Genomic DNA, 25,520 nt, shown 5'->3' with positions numbered 1-25,520 from the left:
GGTACAGACAATAAATGCAATGCTCGTGGGGGTCTTTCATGTAAACCAATTTCTTGTTGCACCTCGTGCAGTCCCTGAACAGGGAAGGCTTCTTGCCAGCCTGAGGTGCAGCCATTTCTGAAGAGGAAGTTCACATGACGATTTTGAGTCAAAACAAGTTTTTGTCTCAAGGTTTCACTAAGTACAAAGCCTCTAAGAAGGGGAACAAAATGGAATATATTTGGAAAAAATATATTGCACACAAAAGTAGAAAAGATTTGAAAAGCTCAGAGAGCTTGAGGATTCCCTGTGTCTGTTAGACTGCGGTGAAAAATCTGAAGATGGCTGCCGGGGGCGGAGTTTAAGCCCTGCCACCTCATTGGTTGGGGCCATAAAGGACCAAAGTGAGGTGGCGGGACTACACAATAGAATGGCTCATAGGCTACAATGGGCTATGTACATGCACTGCTGGTTGGCAGTGTATGTATATTAAAAAATGTCTTTTAATAATTATTTATCACTGAGGATTCCCAGTCTTACGACGGGGAATATTCAAGCATCTGAATCTATGAATGATCCAATGCTGGAGAAATTAATAGTACTTTGGACGCTTTGAAATATTAAAATAAGCATTCTTCGGATTGGTGTTAGTAAGGTAGTTATTTTCTCGTAGAAGATAAATTGTATCCTAAAATGTTGCCTTCTTGAATTGTGGGGTTTTGCCATATTTGCTAATGTGTCGCAAGTCTCAAATAGGTGTGGAGTCGCATCTTTTTTGGAATAAGGAAGTAAAGAATGAATGTCTTGATTCCTTTCACATGGCTCCTTTCTCTAGAATCCCTTGACCTCATCCAGGAAGAAGAGTAAGGTGTTCTGGTCTTGTGCTTTGTTGACCCAGCTGTAATGGTTTTGGTCTTTGTGTGTATTCTATGCAGTAACTCTTCTGTACTGTTTCTAGCACCTATCAATCTGCAGTGCTCTCGTCCACTGTAGAGGAAAGAATCTGTTTTTTTAATGTACATGGATGAAAAGATACCCTAAATGAGCCTGCACCTTGCTATGAAATCACACAAAGTCGTTTTTATAAGAACCTTGTGGATGTTCTTGCCACCATGGTGACTGAAAAGAGCGATGTTATGGAAGACAGCCTGTGAAAGCCCCCTCCCGCAAGCTTGGTCTCATGTCCCCAAACCTTCTCCCCCCTGTCCATTTTGGTGGGACCGACACTCGCCTATAATCCATCCTCCTGCTGTGTAGCCCTGACACCACACTCCCCCCACCACTTGCTTCTACTAGATCTTGCTGCCTCTTCTGCCCGAGCTGCATACCCCCCACCCCCCGAATACAGATGTACACACGTGACGTGTCCTTTTGTGCTTCAGGCTTTCAGACAAGTGGTCAATTAAGCACAATCAGAAGAGGGGGCGTACAGGCTGCTAACGTTTGGCTATTTCGATGCTTCGCTCCTACCAGAGGGACTTCCCCTTCTGATTAAAGGCCTAGACATGAATGCCCCTATGGCGCTTGCTGTGTTATTGCCTTCCCCAAGGTGTCATAAAGCTGCATACCAATACTCTCTGCCTGTCTCTCTCACCTGAAGCCAGGTACCTATAGAGAACTGTGTCACGTTACTACAGGCCCTGGTGCAGTTTGCACCCTGCTGTTTGTGCTGCATCTAAGCTTTATGTAGGAAACACTTGGGCCTTCCTGCACAATAGAATGTGCTGTGCACCAAATTCTTCTAAAAGCAGTTTCATAAATGGTTCAATTTTGCCCTATTTTCTGTTGTCAAACCTGATATAAAAAAAGCACTGAATTGGCTATTCTGATATTGATATGATATGATAAGTCATTTATAAGGCGCCTGTACAAAAGTGTTTCTAGGCGCAACAAGACAAGGAGGGGGAAAAGAAGGAGGACAAAAAACGATTTTACTTGGCCTTGTGTCATTCAGATCGCGCAAGTGCAGGGAAGAGGGGGAGAGAAGTGCCAAAGGGTTGGGGGATGGGGAAAAGTGCAGCTGACTCCATACCTGCTGCCAAATGGTGGCTCTTAAGTGCAAAGAGAAGGGACTGTAGGGTTGCAGGTACAGACCCTTAAGTGCTGGGGAGCCCAGAGTCAGAGCAAGGACAACTGGACATGATATGGGCCCGAATTCAGGGGTGGCCAGGTGACCAGTGTGCGGAGCTATCAGGGACATTAGCAGGGGAGAGGAAGAGAGGAAGTGCAAGCGAAAAGGAAGGTCTTGAGTTGCTTCCGGAACCAGAAGTGGTTCTGCTCAAATTAGAGAAAGGGAGGGAGGCTGTTCCAGAGGGAGGCCCCAGCCGTGGAAAGAGATTTGCCCCCAATCTCTGCTTTGAAAAGCGACTGACCCTCAGAGAATTGGAGGTGGATGAGCGGAGAACTCAAGAAGGAAGATGTTTAGGAAGATAAAGTTGGAGGTAGTGAAGTCCCCGGCCCCAGAAAGCCTTGTGGACAATGCAGAGGGTCTTGAAGTTGATCCTTGCAGCCCAGCGCAGAGATGTCACGCTGGACACACACGATCCCTGGGCTTGAGGCCAAGGGCAAGTCTCACAGTCCTGTTCTGGATAAGTTGTAAAGGTCGAACAGTAGAGGTAGGACGATTTAGAAAGAGGCTGTTGCAATAGTCCAGCCTGGAGAGGACTAGGGCTCTAGAGACAGTGAGCTCCTGGGGGAAGGAGAGGAAAGGAAGAATACCTCTGAGGAGGAGCAGCTGAAAGTGTGACATCTAGGAGATGTCTGAGATGTGAGGAGAGAAGGAGAGGGTGGAGTCGAAGAAGACACCAAGGTTTTTAGCCGAGCAGGAAGGAGCAGGAAGAGGCCCCAGGGTGGGTGGCCAGAGAGGGAGAGGAAAGGAGGGTACAGGTATCCCGATGAGGAGGATCTCGGTCTTACTGGCAATAAGGCGGAGATCAGTGGCGGCTCACCACTCCTGGATTGCGGCCAGACAGTCAGGTATGAGAGAAGGAGCAGAGGTGTATGAGGGGAGCCTGAGGGAGAGCTTGGGGTCATCAGCATAACACTGAAAGTTAGAACAGAATGTAGCGATGTGGTGGGCAAGAGGTGCCAGATAGTGGTTGAATAGCCAGGGAGAAAGGTTAGACCCCCTGGAGGACACCACAAGTAGAGAGAGAGATTGTATTCTGTAATATAATTACTTTGATGTGCACATAGATTTCGTCACACTGGGGGTACATATCACTATGGTAATGGACACTACGCACAAAGACTTTTTGGAACCACCGCCATTAGCATTGCACTTCAGAAGCAGAAAGGAAAACTCTGGAAATAGGTTCTATGAATGGAGACCATTCTGCAGCTTGTCACCTGGCAGCTAATTTAGCCTCTATGGTGAGAAGGGCCTCTACTCCATGTTCACCAAAAGTAAAATAAGCAACACTTGACGCACTAGAAGGTCTGGCCACAAACAGTGTGGCTGCTCTGCAACTACTGTCACCAGGCAGCTGATTCAGTGTTTGGTGCAGGGAAGCGCTATGTTGCCTGTGCTGTGGGAGAGAAAGGCACCACTTGATGCACTAGGAGAACTCTGCAGCTACTGTCACCGGGCAGCTAATTCAGTGAGGGGTGCAGGGAAGCGCTATGATGCCTGTGCTGTGGGTGAAACAGGCACCACTTGATGCACTAGGAGAACTCTGCAGCTACTGTCACCAGGCAGCTGATTCAGTAATTGGTGCAGGGAAGCGCTATGTTGCCTGTGCTGTGGGAGAGAAAGGCACCACTTGATGCACTAGGAGAACTCTGCAGCTACTGTCACCGGGCAGCTAATTCAGTGAGGGGTGCAGGGAAGCGCTATGATGCCTGTGCTGTGGGTGAAACAGGCACCACTTGATGCACTAGGAGAACTCTGCAGCTACTGTCACCAGGCAGCTGATTCAGTGATTGGTGCAGGGAAGCGCTATGTTGCCTGTGCTGTGGGAGAGAAAGGCACCACTTGATGCACTAGGAGAACTCTGCAGCTACTGTCACCAGGCAGCTAATTCAGTGTGTGGTGCAGAGAAGCGCCGTGACATCTGTGCTGTGGGTGAAACAGGCACCACTTGATGCACTAGGAGAACTCTGCTGCTACTGTCACCGGGCAGCTAATTCAGTGTGTGGTGCAGGGAAGCGCCATGACACCTGTGCTGTGGGTGAAACAGGCACCACTTGATGCACTAGGAGAACTCTGCCGCTACTGTCACCAGGCAGCTAATTCAGTGTGGGGTGCAGGGAAGCGCTGTGACACCTGTGCTGTGGGTGAAACAGGCACCACTTGATGCACTAGGAGAACTCTGCAGCTACTGTCAACAGGCAGCTAATTCAGTGTGGGGTGCAGGGAAGCGCCGTGACACCTGTGCTGTGAGTGAAACAGGCACCACTTGATGCACTAGGAGAACTCTGCCGCTACTGTCACCAGGCAGCTAATTCAGTGAGTGGTGCAGGAAAGCGCCGTGACACCTGTGCTGTGGGTGAAACAGGCACCACTTGATGCACTAGGAGAACTCTGCCGCTACTGTCACCGGGCAGCTAATTCAGTGAGTGGTGCAGGAAAGCGCCGTGACACCTGTGCTGTGGGTGAAACAGGCACCACTTGATGCACTAGGAGAACTCTGCCGCTACTGTCACCGGGCAGCTAATTCAGTGTGGGGTGCAGGGAAGCGCTATGACACCTGTGCTGTGGGTGAAACAGGCACCACTTGATGCACTAGGAGAACTCTGCAGCTACTGTCAACAGGCAGCTAATTCAGTGTGGGGGGCAGGGAAGCGCCGTGACACCTGTGCTGTGAGTGAAACAGGCACCACTTGATGCACTAGGAGAACTCTGCCGCTACTGTCACCAGGCAGCTAATTCAGTGAGTGGTGCAGGAAAGCGCCGTGACACCTGTGCTGTGGGTGAAACAGGCACCACTTGATGCACTAGGAGAACTCTGCAGCTACTGTCACCGGGCAGCTAATTCAGTGTGGGGTGCAGGGAAGCGCTGTGACACCTGTGCTGTGGGTGAAACAGGCACCATTTGATGCACTAGGAGAACTCTGCAGCTACTGTCACCGGGCAGCTAATTCAGTGTGGGGTGCAAGGAAGCGCTATGACACCTGTGCTGTGGGTGAAACAGGCACGACTTGATGCACTAGGAGAACTCTGCAGCTACTGTCACCGGGCAGCTAATTCAGTGTGGGGTGCAGGGAAGCGCTATGACGCCTGTGCTATGGGTGAAACAGGCACCATTTGATGCACTAGGAGAACTCTGCAGCTACTGTCACCGGGCAGCTAATTCAGTGTGTGGTGCAGGGAAGCGCTATGACACCTGTGGGTGAAACAGGCACCACTTGATGCACTAGGAGAACTCTGCAGCTACTGTCAACGGGCAGCTAATTCAGTGTGGGGTGCAAGGAAGCGCTATGACACCTGTGCTGTGGGTGAAACAGGCACCACTTGATGCACTAGGAGAACTCTGCAGCTACTGTCACCGGGCAGCTAATTCAGTGTGTGGTGCAGGGAAGCGCTATGACACCTGTGCTGTGGGTGAAACAGGCACCACTTGATGCACTAGGAGAACTCTGCAGCTACTGTCACCGGGCAGCTAATTCAGTGAGGGGTGCAGGGAAGCGCTATGACGCCTGTGCTGTGGGTGAAACAGGCACGACTTGATGCACTAGGAGAACTCTGCAGCTACTGTCACCGGGCAGCTAATTCAGTGTGGGGTGCAGGGAAGCGCTATGACACCTGTGCTGTGGGTGAAACAGGCACCACTTGATGCACTAGGAGAACTCTGCAGCTACTGTCAACAGGCAGCTAATTCAGTGTGGGGGGCAGGGAAGCGCCGTGACACCTGTGCTGTGAGTGAAACAGGCACCACTTGATGCACTAGGAGAACTCTGCCGCTACTGTCACCAGGCAGCTAATTCAGTGAGTGGTGCAGGAAAGCGCTGTGACACCTGTGCTGTGGGTGAAACAGGCACCACTTGATGCACTAGGAGAACTCTGCAGCTACTGTCACCGGGCAGCTAATTCAGTGTGGGGTGCAGGGAAGCGCTGTGACACCTGTGCTGTGGGTGAAACAGGCACCATTTGATGCACTAGGAGAACTCTGCAGCTACTGTCACCGGGCAGCTAATTCAGTGTGGGGTGCAAGGAAGCGCTATGACACCTGTGCTGTGGGTGAAACAGGCACCACTTGATGCACTAGGAGAACTCTGCAGCTACTGTCACCGGGCAGCTAATTCAGTGTGTGGTGCAGGGAAGCGCTATGACACCTGTGCTGTGGGTGAAACAGGCACCACTTGATGCACTAGGAGAACTCTGCAGCTACTGTCACCGGGCAGCTAATTCAGTGAGGGGTGCAGGGAAGCGCTATGACGCCTGTGCTGTGGGTGAAACAGGCACGACTTGATGCACTAGGAGAACTCTGCAGCTACTGTCACCGGGCAGCTAATTCAGTGTGGGGTGCAGGGAAGCGCTATGACGCCTGTGCTATGGGTGAAACAGGCACCATTTGATGCACTAGGAGAACTCTGCAGCTACTGTCACCAGGCAGCTAATTCAGTGTGTGGTGCAGGGAAGCGCTATGACACCTGTGCTGTGGGTGAAACAGGCACCACTTGATGCACTAGGAGAACTCTGCAGCTATCGTCACCAGGCAGCTAATTCAGTGTGGGGTCCAGAGAAGCGCTATGACACCTGTGCTGTGGGTCAAACAGGCACCACTTGATGTACTAGGAGAACTCTGCAGCTATTGTCACCAGGCAGCTAATTCAGTGTGGGGTCCAGAGAAGCGCTATGACACCTGTGCTGTGGGTCAAACGGGCACCACTTGATGCACTAGGAGAACCGTGCAACTACTGTCACCACGCAGCTAATTCAGTGTGGGGTGCAGGGTAGCGCTGTGACACCTGTGCTGTGGGTGAAACAGGCACCACTTGGTGCACTAGGAGAACTCTGCAGCTACTGTCACCAGGCAGCTAATTCAGTGAGGGGTGCAGGGAAGCGCTATGACACCTGTGCTGTGGGTCAAACAGGCACCACTTGATGCACTAGGAGAACTCTGCAGCTACTGTCACCAGGCAGCTAATTCCGTGTGTGGTGCAGGGTAGCGCTGTGACACCTGTGCTGTGGGTGAAACAGGCACCACTTGGTGCACTAGGAGAACTCTGCAGCTACTGTCACCAGGCAGCTAATTCAGTGAGGGGTGCAGGGAAGCGCTATGACACCTGTGCTGTGGGTCAAACAGGCACCACTTGATGCACTAGGAGAACTCTGCAGCTACTGTCACCAGGCAGCTAATTCCGTGTGTGGTGCAGGGTAGCGCTGTGACACCTGTGCTGTGGGTGAAACAGGCACCACTTGGTGCACTAGGAGAACTCTGCAGCTACTGTCACCAGGCAGCTAATTCAGTGAGGGGTGCAGGGAAGCGCTATGACACCTGTGCTGTGGGTGAAACAGGCACCACTTGATGCACTAGGAGAACTCTGCAGCTACTGTCACCAGGCAGCTAATTCCGTGTGTGGTGCAGGGTAGCGCTGTGACACCTGTGCTGTGGGTGAAACAGGCACCACTTGGTGCACTAGGAGAACTCTGCAGCTACTGTCACCAGGCAGCTAATTCAGTGAGGGGTGCAGAGAAGCGCCATGATGCCTGTGCTGTGGGTGAAACAGGCACCACTTGATGCACTAGGAGAACTCTGCAGCTACTGTCACCAGGCAGCTAATTCAGTGAGGGGTGCAGGGAAGCGCTATGACACCTGTGCTGTGGGTCAAACAGGCACCACTTGATGCACTAGGAGAACTCTGCAGCTACTGTCACCAGGCAGCTAATTCCGTGTGTGGTGCAGGGTAGCGCTGTGACACCTGTGCTGTGGGTGAAACAGGCACCACTTGGTGCACTAGGAGAACTCTGCAGCTACTGTCACCAGGCAGCTAATTCAGTGAGGGGTGCAGGGAAGCGCTATGACACCTGTGCTGTGGGTGAAACAGGCACCACTTGATGCACTAGGAGAACTCTGCAGCTACTGTCACCAGGCAGCTAATTCCGTGTGTGGTGCAGGGTAGCGCTGTGACACCTGTGCTGTGGGTGAAACAGGCACCACTTGGTGCACTAGGAGAACTCTGCAGCTACTGTCACCAGGCAGCTAATTCAGTGTGGGGTGCAGAGAAGCGCCATGATGCCTGTGCTGTGGGTGAAACAGGCACCACTTGATGCACTAGGAGAACTCTGCAGCTACTGTCACCAGGCAGCTAATTCCGTGTGTGGTGCAGGGTAGCGCTGTGACACCTGTGCTGTGGGTGAAACAGGCACCACTTGGTGCACTAGGAGAACTCTGCAGCTACTGTCACCAGGCAGCTAATTCAGTGTGGGGTGCAGAGAAGCGCCATGATGCCTGTGCTGTGGGTGAAACAGGCACCACTTGATGGACTCAGAGGACTGGTCAGAGACAGTGAGGTCCCTTTGCGGAACTGACCCCAAATTGCTCAGCGATAATGACTAACTACCCAATGCAGCTAGTACATCACCCCAACTGAAGCGGAAGTAAGAAACATCATCCTTACCTTCTCATTGGAGCGCCGCCTTCTCCGTCCCGGCCATAATGAGACGTGTGGAATGTTGGCTCATGAAACTGGAAAAGAAAGCAGCAGGTTTACAGTATGATTTACAGAAGATGTTAGCATAGAGGAAAGAGAACCCTGCACGTTATGAGCAAATGCAGGTGCATCAGAGAGAAGGAGGGTTTTAGTGAAGAGACAGGACGCTCCACCTACTCGCTGGGATGGGCTAGCGCTGACAAGCTTCTTCTAGGCGCTGTACGATTTATTTCATCGTTACTCAGTTTTAGCATGAGTATCTCCAGATGCCATCTCCACACTTAAGCTCCCACATGACACGCATGTGGTGGACGTGGAGGCGGCCACGCAGGGCACGCCCTGGGGAAGCACCAGTTCTAGATCATGAAAAGGCCACCATCGCATGGTTTATGAGCAGACCAAGACAGGCAGATGCAGTACCTGCCACTGCAGTCACATGTTCTGATGATAAGAGCATGGGCCTCACACGTCAAGCAAGCTTGAATATACCTGTCTCTGATCTTCATGCCATACCATGGGGGAGGGGACATATGTGCCACTCAAGGGGTCTTGATTTTGGATGACACAAAGGAATGACTGGGGAATTCCAAGTACTGGGGGGGGGGCAATCTGGGCGACAGGGGTGCGCATTACAGAATGTTACAAAGGGGGGACCCCGAGATACTCCAAGATTTAGGACGACACAAAAGAATGACTGGGTATTTCCAAGCACTGGAGCAACTGGGGCAATCTGAGCAACAGGGGTGCGCATTACAGAATGTTACAAAGGGGTGGGGGGGGCGAGATACTCCAAGATTTAGAACGACACAAAAGAATGGGGATTTGCAAGCCCTGGAGCGACTGGGGTAATCTGAACGATAGGGTTGCGTATTACAGAATGTTACAAAGGGGGACCCTGATGTACCCCAATATGTGGAACGATTCAAAGGAATGACTCGTGAGTGCCTAGTACTGGGGGCGGGAGCTGGGAGAATCTGAGAGTCCGTGAAATAGTGTTCCCCTTCCCTTGCTAAGCGGGGACCCCAACATACCCCAATATTTTGAATGATACAAATGAATGGTTGAGGGTTTCCTAGTCTTGAGGGGACTCGGAGAACCTGGGCAGTATTTGGATGAGCTTGAAAGCAGCCACCCCCTCATATACCCTCTCGGGACCCCCTTTGCTCACCTCTCCATTGCTCCTGTAGGGCCCTGCACTCGCTGCCGGGGCCCGGGTGGGGGGCCGGTGCTGCTCCTGCTGCAGGCCATGGTTCCTCCCTGCTTCGGGGGGGCTCATGAAACTGAAGGGATTTGACATGATGGCAGGGGTGACCAGGAAGACGGGACTGAATTGCTCCCCCTGTCGCCCCCAGTCTGCAGCACTCCGACTGCTTCGGTCCACTGGAGTAATGCGTGGCCCCTGTGGAAGTCCCCGAAGGAGAGAGTTGTGTGCCTCTCCCTGGCGAGGTTAGGGACCTAAAGAGGGCGTGCCGAGTCTCCACACCCACTGTGAATGCACGCTCAGTTCATACCTGTTGTAGTAACCCGTCACTAGGCACTGGAAACAGGACACTTCCGTGTCGGCAGCAGGCCCGGGCTATCCCAAAAATAAAAAAGAAAGGCGCTGCGTTACTAATTCATGAACTAATAGTCATTCGTGTGTTCAATCGTTTTCTAATCCAAGCTCAGCAGCCTTTAGTGAACGGCTCTCAGTTGTGCCAGGTGTGGGAACTGGTGCACGGAATGCCGACGTTATTTACCCAGGATCACACACTGTGGGGAATTAGGGAATAGAGGCCAACTTGCCTCTGCCTAATGGTGTCCTTTAACCGCTGGACCACAAGCCCACCTAGGCTTCTCTTGCACAAGTGCAGCAGTGCTGGCACCGCTTCAATGCAACATCGCAGTAGAACTCCTTATTTCTAAGCCTTATAGACCAACAGGGTGGCGTAGAGAGGGAAGTGTGGGGGAGTCCATGTTCCATGGTAATGGCTCGGCATGTTACAGATATGACGCCCAGAGCTGCACATTGAGAAAGTGTCTGTTACAATCACAGATTTAGAACTCTAGCACAACACCAAAAAGGATACTCAGATGTACAAAAAAAGGATACAAGTTGGGTTCCCGGAGGGCTTCTCACAATCGGCTAATCCGGGTGACTTCTAAGGAGATGAGTTTGATGATTGAAAACCTTCCAACCAATGCCACTCTCAGACTATTGATAAACAAAAAACAGCCTGAGAGAGTAATTAGTGGAAAGGGCCAGATATGGGATGGATACCACCAGTATGCTGGAAAAAGAATAATGAGTTTTAGTCACTAGTCAAATGATCTAATTACTATGTATGGGTTAGATTAAGGATACACTAACCTGTAGTTTGTGTGGACTGAAGACTGAGTTCCAGGAATACAAATCTGAAAATAAAAACCAACGAAGGGAAAAAGGGAAGTTAGTAAGGTAACTAACCCGAACGGAACGAGGGCCGCACTAGTGACGGGTTGGTGCACACCGGATAGCGTCCATAAAGTTCAGTGCACTATCCTTGTAGAATGTAGTTGGATGGAGGTCTGGATGGAAAAGGTATTCCTAGAACAGGAAGGTCCAGGATAGGCTGGGACTGGCAGAGCCCTTTAGAGGTTTGAGATGGATCCGAAATCCAGATGTGGAGAATAGAATAACCAGCTGAAGATAGCGGTATGAACCGCAGGGTGTTGCTGCGAGGAGCCAGAGGACCGTGGCGTCAGGATAGCTGGAGTTCTAGCCGAGACTTGCAACGCGGGTCCGGCTGATAGCAAAGGAAAGAGCAGTTCAGGAAACTGCCAACAATAGCAGCGCGGGTCCGGCTGGTAGCAAAAGGAAAAAGCAATTTGGAAACTGCTTAGAAGCAAGGTAGAAACCAAGCTCCGGAACGAAGATCAAAGAACAACGATCAGAAGCGCCGATTAGTGGGAGGCTTCCGTTTAAATACGAGTCAGCTGATGAGAATGCATGAGTAACGCGATGACGTCCAGTCATGTGATACTCGCGCATACCTGTGGAATGCAACTGGTATTGGTAAATGGTATGCGCGGTATGCTTGATAAGGAATGTCCGCCTGTTCGCAAAAGGCAGAAGATAAGGAAGTCTGAGAATGAATTAGCGGGAATGAAGGCGTTTGCCAGGAATCTTCCCCCAGAGTCGCCACCGAGTATAAAATGGTCTGGCTGATCTCTGGGCTGTACGTGTAGGGTGCTGAGCACAAGCATGGGAGGACCTGGCAGGCATGACAGTGTCGCTGCCCCCAAGCAATCGAGGTCCCCCTTGGTCTCATCACACAGAGGCTTGCAACTAGAAGAGAAATTAAACCATTTTTCAGGGTGCTGCTGGAATCCGAATGCTTGGAATGAAGTGTAAACCAGTGGTTATCAGCCTCGGTGGAGGCAGCAGCCAATCAGGATGTTCGGTTGAACTCTTGACAAGCACAGCCTACAACATCCGCCGCTGTGCAGCTGTTGGATGATGGGTGTCCATGTATTTTGAGGGGTTTCTAGGCACAGTTGTAGCACAGTTGTATCTGTTTCACTATGCATGTTGTATGTCTTGATAGCGCTACTATGCCTCCGGGCATGTGACATGCGCTTTACAAATGTGAATAAATAAATAAATCAGGTTGCTGAAAACCCAGCCAGAAACTAACGATCGAATCCCGGTTCCAAGGAAATTGCGAGAAGCTCACACCTGCTCTCCTGCTTGACTGCTCTGATTACCCAGTGGACTGCCACTTCCCTGCCCCATCAACAACCCAGCCTCACCCACTTCCATAGATAACACACCGCCTATTCTACAGCACCATTTCCAAGCGTCACAGCCAAAGAGGCAGCCATGGAAAAGGAAGAGGGTCTCTGCACGGGACCCCACCTTCCTTTTCCATGTCAGCCATCTTAAAAGAATGTTCTTTACTCAAACGACGGGTCCCAGACTCAACACAGTCTGTTACTTTAGGCAAAAACCACAGCAGTTGGGTGGGGCGGTGGAGGACAAGGCATTAAGGTCACTCATATCCCATTAATTATCTGTGTCTTTCAGGACCATAATGTCCAGTACGGCCCTCGTCGCAGGTCTGTAAATCAATGTCGTAGACTGCAGTCCACTAAGGCCCGCCGCAGGTCTATAAATCAATATCGTAGACTGCAGTCCACTAAGGCCCTCCGCAGGTCTATGAATCAATATCGTAGACTGCAGTCCACTAAGACCCTCCACAGGTCTATAAATCAATATTGTAGACTGCAGTCCAAACATTCGGAGTCACTGAGAGGTCTATAAATGAATATCGTAGACTGCAGTCCAATACGGCCCTCGTCGTAGGTCTATAAATGAATATCGTAGACTGCAGTCCAGTACGGCCCTCGTCGCATGTCTATAAATGAATATCGTAGACTGCAGTCCAGTACGGCCCTCGTCACAGGTCTATAAATGAATATCGTAGACTGCAGTCCAGTACGGCCCTCGTCGCATGTCTATAAATGAATATCGTAGACTGCAGTCCAGTACGGCCCTCGTCGCAGGTCTATAAATGAATATCGTAGACTGCACTCCAAGCATTCGGAGTTGCTGAGAGGTCTATAAATGAATATCGTAGACTGCAGTCCAGTACGGCCCTCGTCGCAGGTCTATAAATGAATATCGTAGACTGCACTCCAAGCATTCGGAGTTGCTGCGAGGTCTATAAATGAATATCATAGACTGCAGTCCAGTACGGCCCTCGTTGCAGGTCTATAAATGAATATCGTAGACTGCAGTCCAGTACGGCCCTCGTCGCATGTCTATAAATGAATATCGTAGACTGCAGTCCAGTACGGCCCTCGTCGCAGGTCTATAAATGAATATCGTAGACTGCAGTCCAGTACGGCCCTCGTTGCAGGTCTATAAATGAATATCGTAGACTGCACTCCAAGCATTCGGACTTGCTGAGAGGTCTATAATGGAATGCATGTGCTAATGAAACCTTATAAAACAAGGGAGAGGTCATGATCGCAAGATGGAGGCCTGTCCCCAAGTAATTTCCCAAAGCAAAGTGGCAGGCAGTAGGTTGGAGAAGGGACATTTCCATGGCTGGCTGAGCCAAGCTCTCATGCTAACACCAGTGACTGCATAATGCACTTTAAACAAGGCAAAAGCATCCGTCTGAGTTTGTATCAGTTTCCCTCCATTTGAAGAACTATAGCAGTGTAAGGTGAGCACAGCCATTCTGCCAATCACTAAGGAACACCCGGCTCTCTCCTAATTTTCGATGTTAGATGTACGGTATTCACTAGAACTGCGAGAGACAATCTACGGGGAAGCAATAAGCCAGATAACTTGCAGCTCAGTAAGGTCTACAATCACATATTAGCTCACTGTTCAAAAGAGGAATACCTATTTTTTATATAGATGTGGTCTTGCTCAAACGGAAAGTATAACACCAAAATGCCAGGCGATTCTCTTTTGAACAAAACTGCCAACTACAGCCCCAGACAGGTTTCTGCTTTGTTGGAGTTCACCAGTGAGGAGTGCCTTTGTTGTTCTGTCTCTGTAGGCTGACAGCTTAAGGTGTCAAACCACCTAGGATTTCAAAATGTGATCAAACTATAATGGTCCACAGTGCTCCATTTGTGGGGATGTTTGCTAGGGCTGAGTACCAGGACTTATTTCTGAGCACCAACACTTATTACCTTGGATTCCGTTGGATTGTGATTTGGTGTTTTGGCAACTTTATTATTTGAACTATCTGCCCGTCAGTCACACAGCAAGCAGCAAGTATGGGTCTGGGCCAGTGGGCTGTGTATGCCAGGCCGTCTGATTGTTATTCATGAATCTGCTGAGCCAGGCTGGCACTGCTATTCTAGTTAGCCAGGTTCATGAATAATAATGACCTGGAAGGTGCCAGCGTGGGATGCTCACGTAGGCCATGCATGCACACTTCTCAAGTCATCCGGCAGGACGTTGGCACTGCACTGCTGTTACAGCAGAGTGGGTGGCTTGTGTGTGTGTGTGTGTGTGTGTGTATGCAGCAGCCAGGCAGCCACACTACTCAGAGCAGTGGTGCCAGCATTATGGGTGGTGGTTGCATGCAAGGCTCCTAAACTGCTGCAACTCTAGAAATGTGGGCACTCAAGGGGCACATGCAGAGCCTTGCCTATCTGAGAACTATTCTTCCCATCTGCTACACAGCCAGCTGCCAGCCTGGTGTGCACAGAAATACAGGTGAGTGCCAGGCTGCTGACTCAGTGAGTTCTATAACATGCAGACATGTGACTGAGATCAGTGCTGCATAGTCGCCAGAGCCATTATGGGTGCTGAGGGGCACCTGACACAGAGAGGGCAACAAGAAGACAATTACCAGCCTGTAGCACTACCACATTGGCAAGGTCAGGGGAAAGGGCACTGCTAAGGAGGAGGTCCTGTGATGAGAGCCGAGCAGTAGAAGATGATCTTGCTGCAGTGGTTGACAGGCAGGTTCATGGGTTCAGTGATGATGTGGTCTGCATGCGTCCACCGCCTTACTATAAGAAGAAAGCATGTTTCACTGGCCGCCTATAGAAACAGAGGGAAAATATATACAGGGTGATGTTTCCAGAGGCATTGTGTCATGGCTCTATAATGGGTGTTATGTGAAGTGGAGCGGTGGAAGCAACGTGCGTTGCCTTTACGCCTCCATGAAGCAGTGATGATATGATATGATAGGTTATTTATAACGCGCTTAATACCCAGAGGTTTCTAAGCACAGACCCGGGGATCGAACCTGTGTTGCTCCGTGTCGTTTTGCTGCCAAGGCGAGCACGTTGTCGCTGAGCTATCCTCCCGAGACTATGGAGAGAGATGGAGGAGGGGCAAGTAGGAGAGATAGGGTCTCCTCAATCTCACCAGTGGGTTTTGTTTCACTCCTGCATGTCATTTTCATGAAGGCATGAGACACATTGATTGCTAAGGAATCCGCGTGGGTTTAGCACCTGTAAGTAATGTAGGCAAAGCAAAGTTTGCAGGTGGTGTTTACTTTTTCACAAGACGGAAATGAAAATGAAAGAGTAAAAGCCACAACTTGTGAATGTTTAAAATTGCATGCAAGGGACCCCAAAGGATGTGTCGCTGAAGTCAGGGACGTCATGCAATTATTATTTAGTACTAGCGGAACCCCCCGCCTAGCTGACATGCAGGTGGGGGTCTGTTATAGCCTTGGGTATGTTATACTGTGTCCTAACCGCCTATTCTGGAAAATACGTACAATTGGCAATCTGCCGTTATGGCCTATACTGATAGCACAGGGCCGGACCCCGCTCCAACCCTGTGCAGGGTGAACGGGTGGGGTTGGTCAAATTTCACTATTGCCAATACATGCCAAACTGGTATGCCAATCTTGGGCCAACATTTCAGCCCACCAACTGTTATGGGGCTGGAGCCAACCCTGATCCTACAAACACACTTTCACAAGCTACCCTTTAGTTATGGTTAAATTGCTCAACTCCATAGAAAGAGCACTTCTTGGGGTGCTTATAACTTTGCCCCCCCTGGACGAATCCTCACCAGACTTTACAAATAAAGTATATGGTCCCCACAAAATGATTTTGCGAAGTTTGGTGCAGTTTTGTCCAGGGTGGGCAAAGTTATAGGGGTGGTACCAAAATGTGGGGAAATCCTCATAGAAGCAATGGAAAAAAAATGTGCTTGCACCTACAGCCCAAACCAGCGCTGGATGGGCTTTCACCAAATTTGAGCCTGGTGCAGCAGCTTGGTCCCGAAAGCTTGCTTTAGTGAATTTGGTATAAATCCAACCAGTAGATTTAAATAAAATGCTCACAAAGTAGGTAAAAAAGAATTGTGATATCTGGGCGCGGACTCCCCTGGACCAATCAGGGACTGGTGTGACGTCCGTGGACATCAAGCGCGCCTGTTGATTAGATGGTGAAAAACGTGAGCTGCATCATATTTTTGGGAACGTTCGCCATGTTGGATCCGCAGACAGCCGCCGGTGTCTGCGGATAGCAGGGTGAGGAAAAAGTGTGGAAAACCCATTTGGGGTTATTTGGTGGCCGAAAGAAGGGCTGGAAAGGGTGGGGAGGGGAATAAAGTTGATGTGGAGCTGTTTGTATGATGAAAAAAGGGTTTGCTGGTGCCGCTGAGACGGCAGACATTGTTTGACGTGTGTTGAAATTAATAGCGTTTTTCTAACTACATTGGACTTTAAAAGAAGTTTTGCAGTAAGAATAACTGCGATGGCATATTTGAAGTGTATTGAAATGAAATTATATTTTATTTATATCATGCTCGTACACAAGTGTTTCAGATGAAGGATATTTTAGAAGTAGTAAGATACCTGTTGGCGTATTCTAACTGTCTTGGGTTTTAAAAGTAATAGTGTAGGATTTTAAATGTAGTTAAATACCAGTTGGCGTATTCTAACTGTTTATTGTACTATAGTTTAGTGAGTACCTTTGGGGTGAAGGAATATTAAGAGATACTTGGCAGTGTGTGAAGCTAGTAAGCTTACAGTTGTTTTTGGTACCATCTGCAGTGTACCTTAGAAGCATTAGCATCACATATTGGCCATGTGAGTTTATTTGTCTGTTGGACCGATTTTCTGAATTACAAAAAGGGCATAATATGCTATGATTTGCATTCTGCAGAAGCTGGTGAAATGGAATGCATTCAGAATTTGGTATAGATACATAGACAATTCGTTCATTAGGATGTGCTCTTGTAAAACATGGTTGAAGAGAGTGCATGTATGTTTCCACGTGACTGAAATCAGGAAGATTTCATTTATAGGGATGCTTTTGGTTTCCAGTACTTGTAGTAAATACATTAGGAATTCCTGTGGATCTTCCTCTGCGTTTATGGTGAATTCTACCATTCCTGTCCCATAGTACAATTTTTGCTTTATACCTCAGACTCTGTAAGCGCTGTCAGGATTATTTGTGGCATTTCTATGAAGGGCCAGCATTTGCAAACACCACTGGTCCGAGCCTTTTAAGTAAATATTGTGAACAATTGGTGACACTTGCAAGAGAAGATTGATTTCTACATTTGCATAGCAATTTACCGCAGTTGTGTTGCTGAATTTAAATGGACCAGAGAGTTGTGCCTCTGCACCCTTTGATGGGCCTGCAGTTGTTTTTTGAGAAGAGACATTTGTCTCTTTGTATTCTGATGGACGTGCAGTTGATGCTGTACTAGATAGTTTTGTGGTTGTATTATTTGAGGGAACAGCAGTTGGTCTTTGTTTCTTTAACAGTATTGTTGGAAGATCTTGTATAGGTTCTGTTTGCATTTGTTTTCTTTTAGAGGTTTTCTTTTTTGTGGCATAGGGGGTGTACAGTGCACGTAGCCTTTTGTAATCTAGGATGCAAGAAATATCAGTGTTGACTTTCTTTGCATTAAAGGTAACTAGGAATAGACCATTGAGTGTATGCACATGAGAAGGTGCTACATAACCATACCTTCTTTAAATAAAAACTATGCTGCCAAAGTCAATCAATGCATGATCTAGGGGTAGACCTTGCGATTTATGAATAGCGGCAGCATATGCAAGAGATTTAGAGAATTATTCTCTGCATATGTACATGCCTTAGAAAAGAAGGAAACTTGCTATTGTGGGGCCTACTTTTTAACTTCTGCAAGTATTTCAAAGTGGATGTTAACAAACTGAATGTTGTTGTCATGTGGATATGTTTGGAAGCCAGCAGCTGTACCAATTGCTGTATTGACTGAACCTTGCTAAACATCAAGATTACGTTTTAGAATGACTCTGCAGTTTAGACACAGAGTTAATACTTTTTCTAATCCAGCTGTGTTGGAGATACATTTTTCTAAGCTTTTTTGACATGTTGTTGCTTGTTGACACATAGGGAGAGTCATGCCGTGCAACTTCTAGTTTGTCTGTGGAGCTTATATGCAGTATGGGCTGCATTTATGTTTTCAACATTGTACCATTGAATTGAATAAAGCTTGCAAGGGTTGGCATTGTGGACATGCATTTTATATTTTGTTGAGTTATTTGTTCCATAACATCAGGAGCAGTTGTGTTTTGCCCATATAGCAACTAGACTTATGGATTTGTCTAGTATTTAAGATGGATTTTGCAGCTTTAGTAGGCAGACCAGATCTAATGCTTTTTAAAATGTTAGCATAGGTAAGATCTGCAAACTGACGCGTGTTTTGAGTAAGTTCTCTGTAGGGAAAATGTTGCCAGAGATTTACATTTCCAATGCTGCTGAGTGTGTGACAGCATTTTTTGTGTCCTAATGTTTTGAAAATAGGTTGACCTTTTACTGGTGTTAACTGTAGGGGGTCTCTGTAAACAATAACGTGTTTTCCTCCAAACAGTTCTTCGTAGTCAGTTTTTAGGACTTCTTGCATTCTGAGAAGAAATAAAGCTAACATAAGGTTGGAAACCATGCTTACTTCATCTATCAGGAGCACTTTTATTTGTTTCAGAATTCTGTGTACTTCAGTAGCAGCTTCTGCTGATAATTTGTAGTATTTTAATTTGTTTTGGTGTTCGATTGGGAGGAGCAGCAGTCGGTGTAAAATTACACCTCCTGTGTTGTAGGCAGCTAAACCTGTGGGAACTGTTACAGCAGATGAAAGGTTGTTGTTTGTTAAGTCTTGTAGAAATGTGCTGATTATTTTAAATAAGAACCTTTTACCAGAACCAGCTTCACCACTTACATACAGGAGCATAGGTTTATATTTTTTGTTAGCTACAAGTTTTAGTTTCATGTTTAAAACCATGTTCAATTTCTTCAGTGACTTCTAGATAAATGGTGAGTTGTTCTTCATTTAGCTGTGATTTCAGCACTGAAAAGGCTTCTTCATATTGTTTAGACTGATACATGGTATTTTCTACCTCAGTAATGGCTAGTCCTGCTTCATTTAGAATCAGTGGTTCTCCAAGTGGTTCTTGGCTTCCTGAAAGGGACAGTTGGCTGCCCTCAGGAGTGTCTTTATCTTATAGAACTTCAATTTCTTACACTTGTTGGCGTTTATTGTCAAATATTTATTTGTATTGTTTGAAATTGAAATTTGTTATACTGCTTCCATTTGCTTTGAATGCAGCTTCAAATGAGTCATTGTCACCTAATAATTCTTCTTCTTTTCTTCAAGGTTTAAAAAGTTGCACTAGGGCTAAAGTTCTCTGTTAGATATAAAGCTATTTGGAACCATTGGGATTCCTCTATGACCTCTATTTTGTAGGCCATATCTACTTTTTGTTGTGCTCTTTTTATAAAATGTTCTGCTACAGCAGACACATACCTGGTCTGGTATTACAGCAGATGGGTTTTGAAACTTAGCTACTTCTTTTTTGTATGCTCTTTTTAGGAGGCTCGAGTTTATGAGCTTTTCGCTAATGTTTCCTGAAGTTACTGAATTGTATAAGTCAACCTTCAGTTTCAAAATATTTACTTTGGATATTCTCTATTTCTCGAAGGAGTTCTTTGGCTGTTCCATGTAGGAGAATGTTATTTAAATTTTGGAGCTCTAGAGCAGGTCTTTTTGCACAGTACAGTCGATGCATTAGATTTCGTATAGCGGAATGGTGTATTGCTAACATTTTCATGTGGTGGAAGGTTCTTTTGCAAGCAGTTCCTGAAATGCAGGCTAATGACCGTCCTTGCAGTCCAGTGTTACTGTGCACTGGGTAGAGGTCTACGGTTTGTAATATTTTACCTCTTCTTTTGATTTTTAGTTTTACATAGTGATTGAGGAATCGTCGTAAAGATTTGAAGGATTGTTGATGTATGTTATATATTGAGTCACACGTCCATTTGTACGCTGGATGGTTTGTTTGGGTAAAAGGAAGATTTGGACAAAAGTTTGTTGGGGAAGATTTTTCTACAAGGGTTTCTTTTGCCATAATTGGGTCTTCCACCATTTCATACACTCTGCCATTACTGTCTATGGCAATTGTTTTTTTACTTGTTTACAAGCCTCTTCATTGAAATATGGTTCTGTGCTGCTTGTGTGAATCCATTCACCTTCACAGAAGTTTTAAAAGGTATCTATATTGACATTGTGCATGTTTAGAAGTACTTTTTGTAATTTATTGATTCATTTAGTTAGTGGTTTCATTCTGTTTAAAATCAATACAAACAACTTTCTCTTTAGTAGAAATGTGCTGCCAATTGGAGCTTTGAGGATTAGTCTTCTGCAGTAGTTTTTAAGGGTAGAACTTGACTTTTTAGCTGTCTTTATAAGATTGTGAAGAACTCTACGGTGGAGCGTGTTGAGTAAAATCATTTTTTGGAATGCTTTACTGTGGCTATGTTAACATTGATAGATTTAGTGTTAGGTTCATTAGTGGGTCTGCTTTTGTTTTTTTACTTTAGGCTTTTGCATAAGGAGCCTTATTTTTTAGTGGTGGCTGGTTTCGTTTTGTTGAGTGAGGTTACTAGCTGTTTTGTTTCAATGTTTTCCATACATTGTTTTAGAGGTGGATGACTATATAGCTTGCTTTTGTTCTCATCTGCTCTATTTGTTCTTTGTTTTCTATGGAGTTGCTTTTTAGTAACCATTCTGTTCTGTCTGTTGGGAAAAAGAAGGTTTGGGTTTGAAAGTTGTGGAATGTATATGCATGTATTGTGCACGGGTGTGTGGGATGTACTCTGAGAGTTTAAGAGAACATCCGAAGTGTTGAACTGAGATGACAGGGTTACATGTAGAGTTTTTGGATGTGATTGGTGGATGAATGTGTGACTGTTTGAAAGCAGCCAATGAGGGAGTGTTACAAACATAAAGTAAAAAGGGTAAAAAGGCTGCCCTGTGGTAAGATGTCCGCGGAAACCGCGGTAGTACGCAGACACCGCACGTGCCATCGGGGTCTTCTTTAAAAGAAGCCTGGCATGGAAAGGGGACTGCGGAGACCGTAGACAGCCGTGGATGTCCACGGATATCAGGGAATCAGCCAATCAGGTTTCCTGGGTGTGGTGTGTGGTGTGTAGGAAGACTGGGTAGTAAAAGTTATCTTTCTAGTGTGCAGTGAAGATGGCTATGGATTGTTGAGAATCTTGAATTAGATGAATTTCAAGTTTCATTGTATGGAGTTCAAGGAATGAAGTGGGCGGAATTCCTCCCGTTTTGTGAGAATATAGTTAACTTGAAACATCTGGACATCATTGTAGTTCACTGTGGAGGCAACCGTTTGGGCTATGTTACCGGCATTACATTACAGTTTGCCATGAAGTATACATTTGGAAAGCTGATGGAACTGTTTCCACATTCGAAAATAATTTTTTCTCGGATAGCTCAGAGACAAATGTGGATGCATTCAAATTTATTTTGTCCACAAATTGAGAAAGCCAGGCGCAATGTGAACAAATGTATAATTGCTTTTTTGCGGGATGTTGGCATGACATCTTTTCATAATGGAAATATCAAATTTCATATTGTCAACATTTTTTCGAAGAGATGGAGCGCATCTGACTGATGTGGGCAATCAGATTTTTCTTGGAAATGTTCAAATTGCATTGAAGCAGTTTCTGTGAATACATAAAAGTGTACAAGTAATCTTTAGCAGTTAAGTAAACAAAAAAAATTAAAAGCACTTTTTGTGAAAGTTAGAAAAAATAATTAAGCTCAGTAGAACTTTTGTTAGTTTAGTAAATAAAACCAAATAATCAAAAAAATATATAAAACCCAGAAAGAGAAAAAAAGGTTCTTTTAAGAGCCACTATTTTTGAATGAAAAATAATTTAAATTATTTTAATTCCCGGACCCCACGGCTGGGATTTCCAGATGTTCGCGGACATACACATATTCCCATTGGCCTACTGTGCCAAGTGGATAGGCTCATAACTGTGTTTTTCAGCATATTTGCTGCATGGTGGTCTTTCTGCCTAGCAAAATCTCAAACTTGGCTGTGTGCACTTGCTGCACTGTGGTCTTTCTGCCTAGCAAAATCTCAAACTTGGCTGTGTGCACTTACTGCATTGTGTTTCCTTCTGCCTTAGCTAGGATGGAACTTGACTGAGCGCACATATTGCACTGGGTTTCCTTCTGTCTTAGCTAGGATGGAACTTGACTGAGCGCACATACTGCACTGGGTTTCCTTCTGTCTTAGCTAGGATGGAACTTGACTGAGCGCACATACTGCACTGAGTTTCCTTCTGTCTAAGCTAGGATGGAACTTGACTGAGCACACATACTGCACTGGGTTTCTTTCTGTCTTAGCTAGGATAGAACTTGACTGAGCGCACATACTGTACTGGGTTTCCTTCTGTTTTAGCTAGGATGGAAATTGGCTGTGTGCACTTGCTGCACTGTGGTCTTTCTGCTTAGCAACATCTCAAACTTGGCTGTGTGCACTTACTGCATTGTGTTTCCTTCTGCCTTAGCTAGGATGGAACTTGACTGAGCGCACATACTGCACTGGGTTTCCTTCTGTCTTAGCTAGGATGGAACTTGACTGAGCGCACATACTGCACTGGGTTTCCTTCTGTCTTAGCTAGGATGGAACTTGACTGAGCGCACTTACTGCATTGGGTTTCCGTCTGCTTTAGCTAGGATGGAACTTGACTGAGTGCACATACGAGCACTGGGTAACCTTCTGCCTTAGCTAGGATGGAGCTTGACTGAGTGCACACTCCACACTGGGTTTCTTTCTGCCTTAGCTAGGATGGAGCTTGACTGAGTGCACACACCACACTGGGTTTCTTTCTGCCTTAGCTAGGATGGAGCTTGACTGAGTGCACACACCACACTGGGTTTCTTTCTGCCTTAGCTAAAATTGAACTTGGCCGTGTACTTGCTGTTACCATTCTTACAATCGATTCTTAATTAGTGCTCAACTGTTATTTACTACCTTTTTACAAACAGTGGTTGCTGTTGAGTACATCGTGCACTAAGTCCTGCACGCCCTACCTTGTCCTCAGTGCCCCCCTCGTACCCTCTTGTCCCCACTCCCATATGTTTTTCTGCCCCGCAGCCCCCTCCCATGTGCCTCAGTACATAAGCCTGGTAAGTGTCTTCCTCACCATTGCAGCTAGCTATGTCACTATCTATCTCTCCTATCTTTTCTAACTGCTTCGCTATTTCCTATCCCTCTCCTATCACTAAATCTGGCTGGAAGAAACATATGAAGGACATACTGGGCTCCAACCCAGGCCTTCCTATCGCAGACACCTATGTCACAGCATTCGCAAGAGAGACTCTCGCAGACATCCTCTTTGTCATAACCTCACCCGAACTAAGGACCCGGTACATGGTCGCCTTTCTCCCTCCTATCGCCCCTTCTCTTTAATGGTGGCACCCGCTGGGAGGTCCTCTTTGCCATTTTCAGGGTCATCATTAATGTCTATCTGAATGTAACCATCATGATTCAGGGTCCTCAACCCAACCTTCTTCTCTTTCACAGGCTCCTACCCTGCCTCTCAAACCTTACCTCTCCCCCTGAACAGGCTCCCGTGCCTGCTGTGCCTTCCTCCTCCTCCTCACAGGCTCCCTTGCCTGCTGTGCCTTCCTCCTCTGCTATACAGGCCCACTTGCCCTGCCTCACTGTCCCTGCTCCCTTGTCGGCCTTGGTCCCTCCACTATCTTATACTATCCTGCTGGCTCTCTTGCCACCCTCGGGGGGAACACCATGCCCTGCACTCCCCCCGCAGAAGACCTTCAAAGATGGCAAGCTCCTCCATATTGCCACGCTTAACTCTCACTCTGCTGTCAAACACTCGTCTGACATCTGAAACCTCCTTGAATCCATGTATCTTGATGTGCTTGCCATTACAGAGACATGGTTCAAGCACATCTCTGTCACAAGCTTTTACACACTCCTCCCTGAAGGATACAAGACCCTCTCTGTACCCAGGCCCTAGGGTTTGGGAGGGGGAGTGGAATGGATACCTGTGTCCATCATCCCCACTCAGGCCTACTCCTCTTTCAAATGCCTACTCTGTAGGCTCTCTCTCTCTCTCCTAAATCCTATCTCCTTATGGCCACCTTCTATCGGCCACAGGACAATCCACTATCTTCCTCTCGGAATGGGCTGACCTTGCCTCTTCCTTACTCTCCTCCGCCTCTCAACTCCTCCTGTTAGGTGTCCTCAACATCAATCTGCACTCTCCCGACTCCTCGGGACCTTTCCGCAACCTATGCAAATCCCTCTCCCTCTTTATCTCACCTTCTGGCCCCACGCACACAGCGGGCCACACTTTGGATGCTCTGATCTCTACTGACATCCCTCTCTCTATCCCTCTCACTACCTCTCTTTCTTAGACGGACTACTCTCTTCTCTCTTCACACTTGAAGCTCACCTCTCCCCTTGCATCGGCAACAGCTGGCACGCCACTCAGCTTCAAAGTCACCAGACCCATGAAAAGAGTGACAGTGGCTGCATTTGCCTCCACTTACTCTCCCCCTCCTACTCCTGTGGCTGACTCCCACCCTGAATCAGGCCTCGCTAACTTCAATCTCTCTATCTCTAACAGCCTGGATACTCTTGCCCCTGTCATGAGGGTCCGACTGAAGCCTTCCAAAAAGTGCAACTCTTGGTACGACTCTTATCTGGCTTCCCTTAAATGCAAGTGCAGAGCAGCGGAACGGAAATGGAATGCGTCAGACGGACCCTCTGACAAACCGGCCTGCCGCCTCCTTCAAATGCAATATCGACTCTGCATCCACACCAGAGCCTTTATTCAAGCCTGAATCTCCGCGGCATCAAACAACACAACCAAACTTTTCAAAGTCTGTAAGGGACTGGCCAATCCTGTAGCATTCTCCTCTTCTGTCACACCCACCCAGGACCTTTACTCTGTCCTGGCTGCACACTTCACTGCAAAACCCCAAGACATCCTTTCCTCTCTCTATAGCCCACCACATCATACACCAACACCTTTGGAGCCTGCCTTGGCCCCTCCACCACTTCTCCTCTCTTCTCTTACTCCCATCACACCTGATGAAGTCGCCAGACAAGTCCAGTCTATGAAGACCTCATCCAAACAGGTGGACTACTGATCCCTGC

General features: G+C 47.4%; 1 protein-coding gene across 1 annotated transcript in view; it reads right to left on the bottom strand.

Moving 5' to 3' along the window:
• LOC138527133 (coiled-coil domain-containing protein 170-like) overlaps positions 1–10,001 on the bottom strand; it is a 482,640-nt gene extending 472,639 nt beyond the window's left edge. The window contains exons 1-2 of the mRNA XM_069638221.1: positions 9,743–10,001; positions 8,542–8,609 (exon numbers count right to left, since the gene is read on the bottom strand). Coding sequence (XP_069494322.1) covers positions 8,542–8,609; positions 9,743–9,871 — 197 coding nt within the window. The 5' untranslated portion in view covers positions 9,872–10,001. The remainder of the gene's footprint in view (positions 1–8,541; positions 8,610–9,742) is intronic.
• Between the last annotated feature and the right edge of the window lie 15,519 nt (positions 10,002–25,520).

Source organism: Ambystoma mexicanum, chromosome 14 (genome assembly GCF_040938575.1).
Source record: "Ambystoma mexicanum isolate Mex_15411 chromosome 14, UKY_AmexF1_1, whole genome shotgun sequence".
NCBI lineage: Eukaryota > Metazoa > Chordata > Amphibia > Caudata > Ambystomatidae > Ambystoma > Ambystoma mexicanum.
The sequence above is the reverse complement of the archived record's forward strand: the minus strand, read 5'-3'. Positions and strand labels throughout refer to the sequence as shown.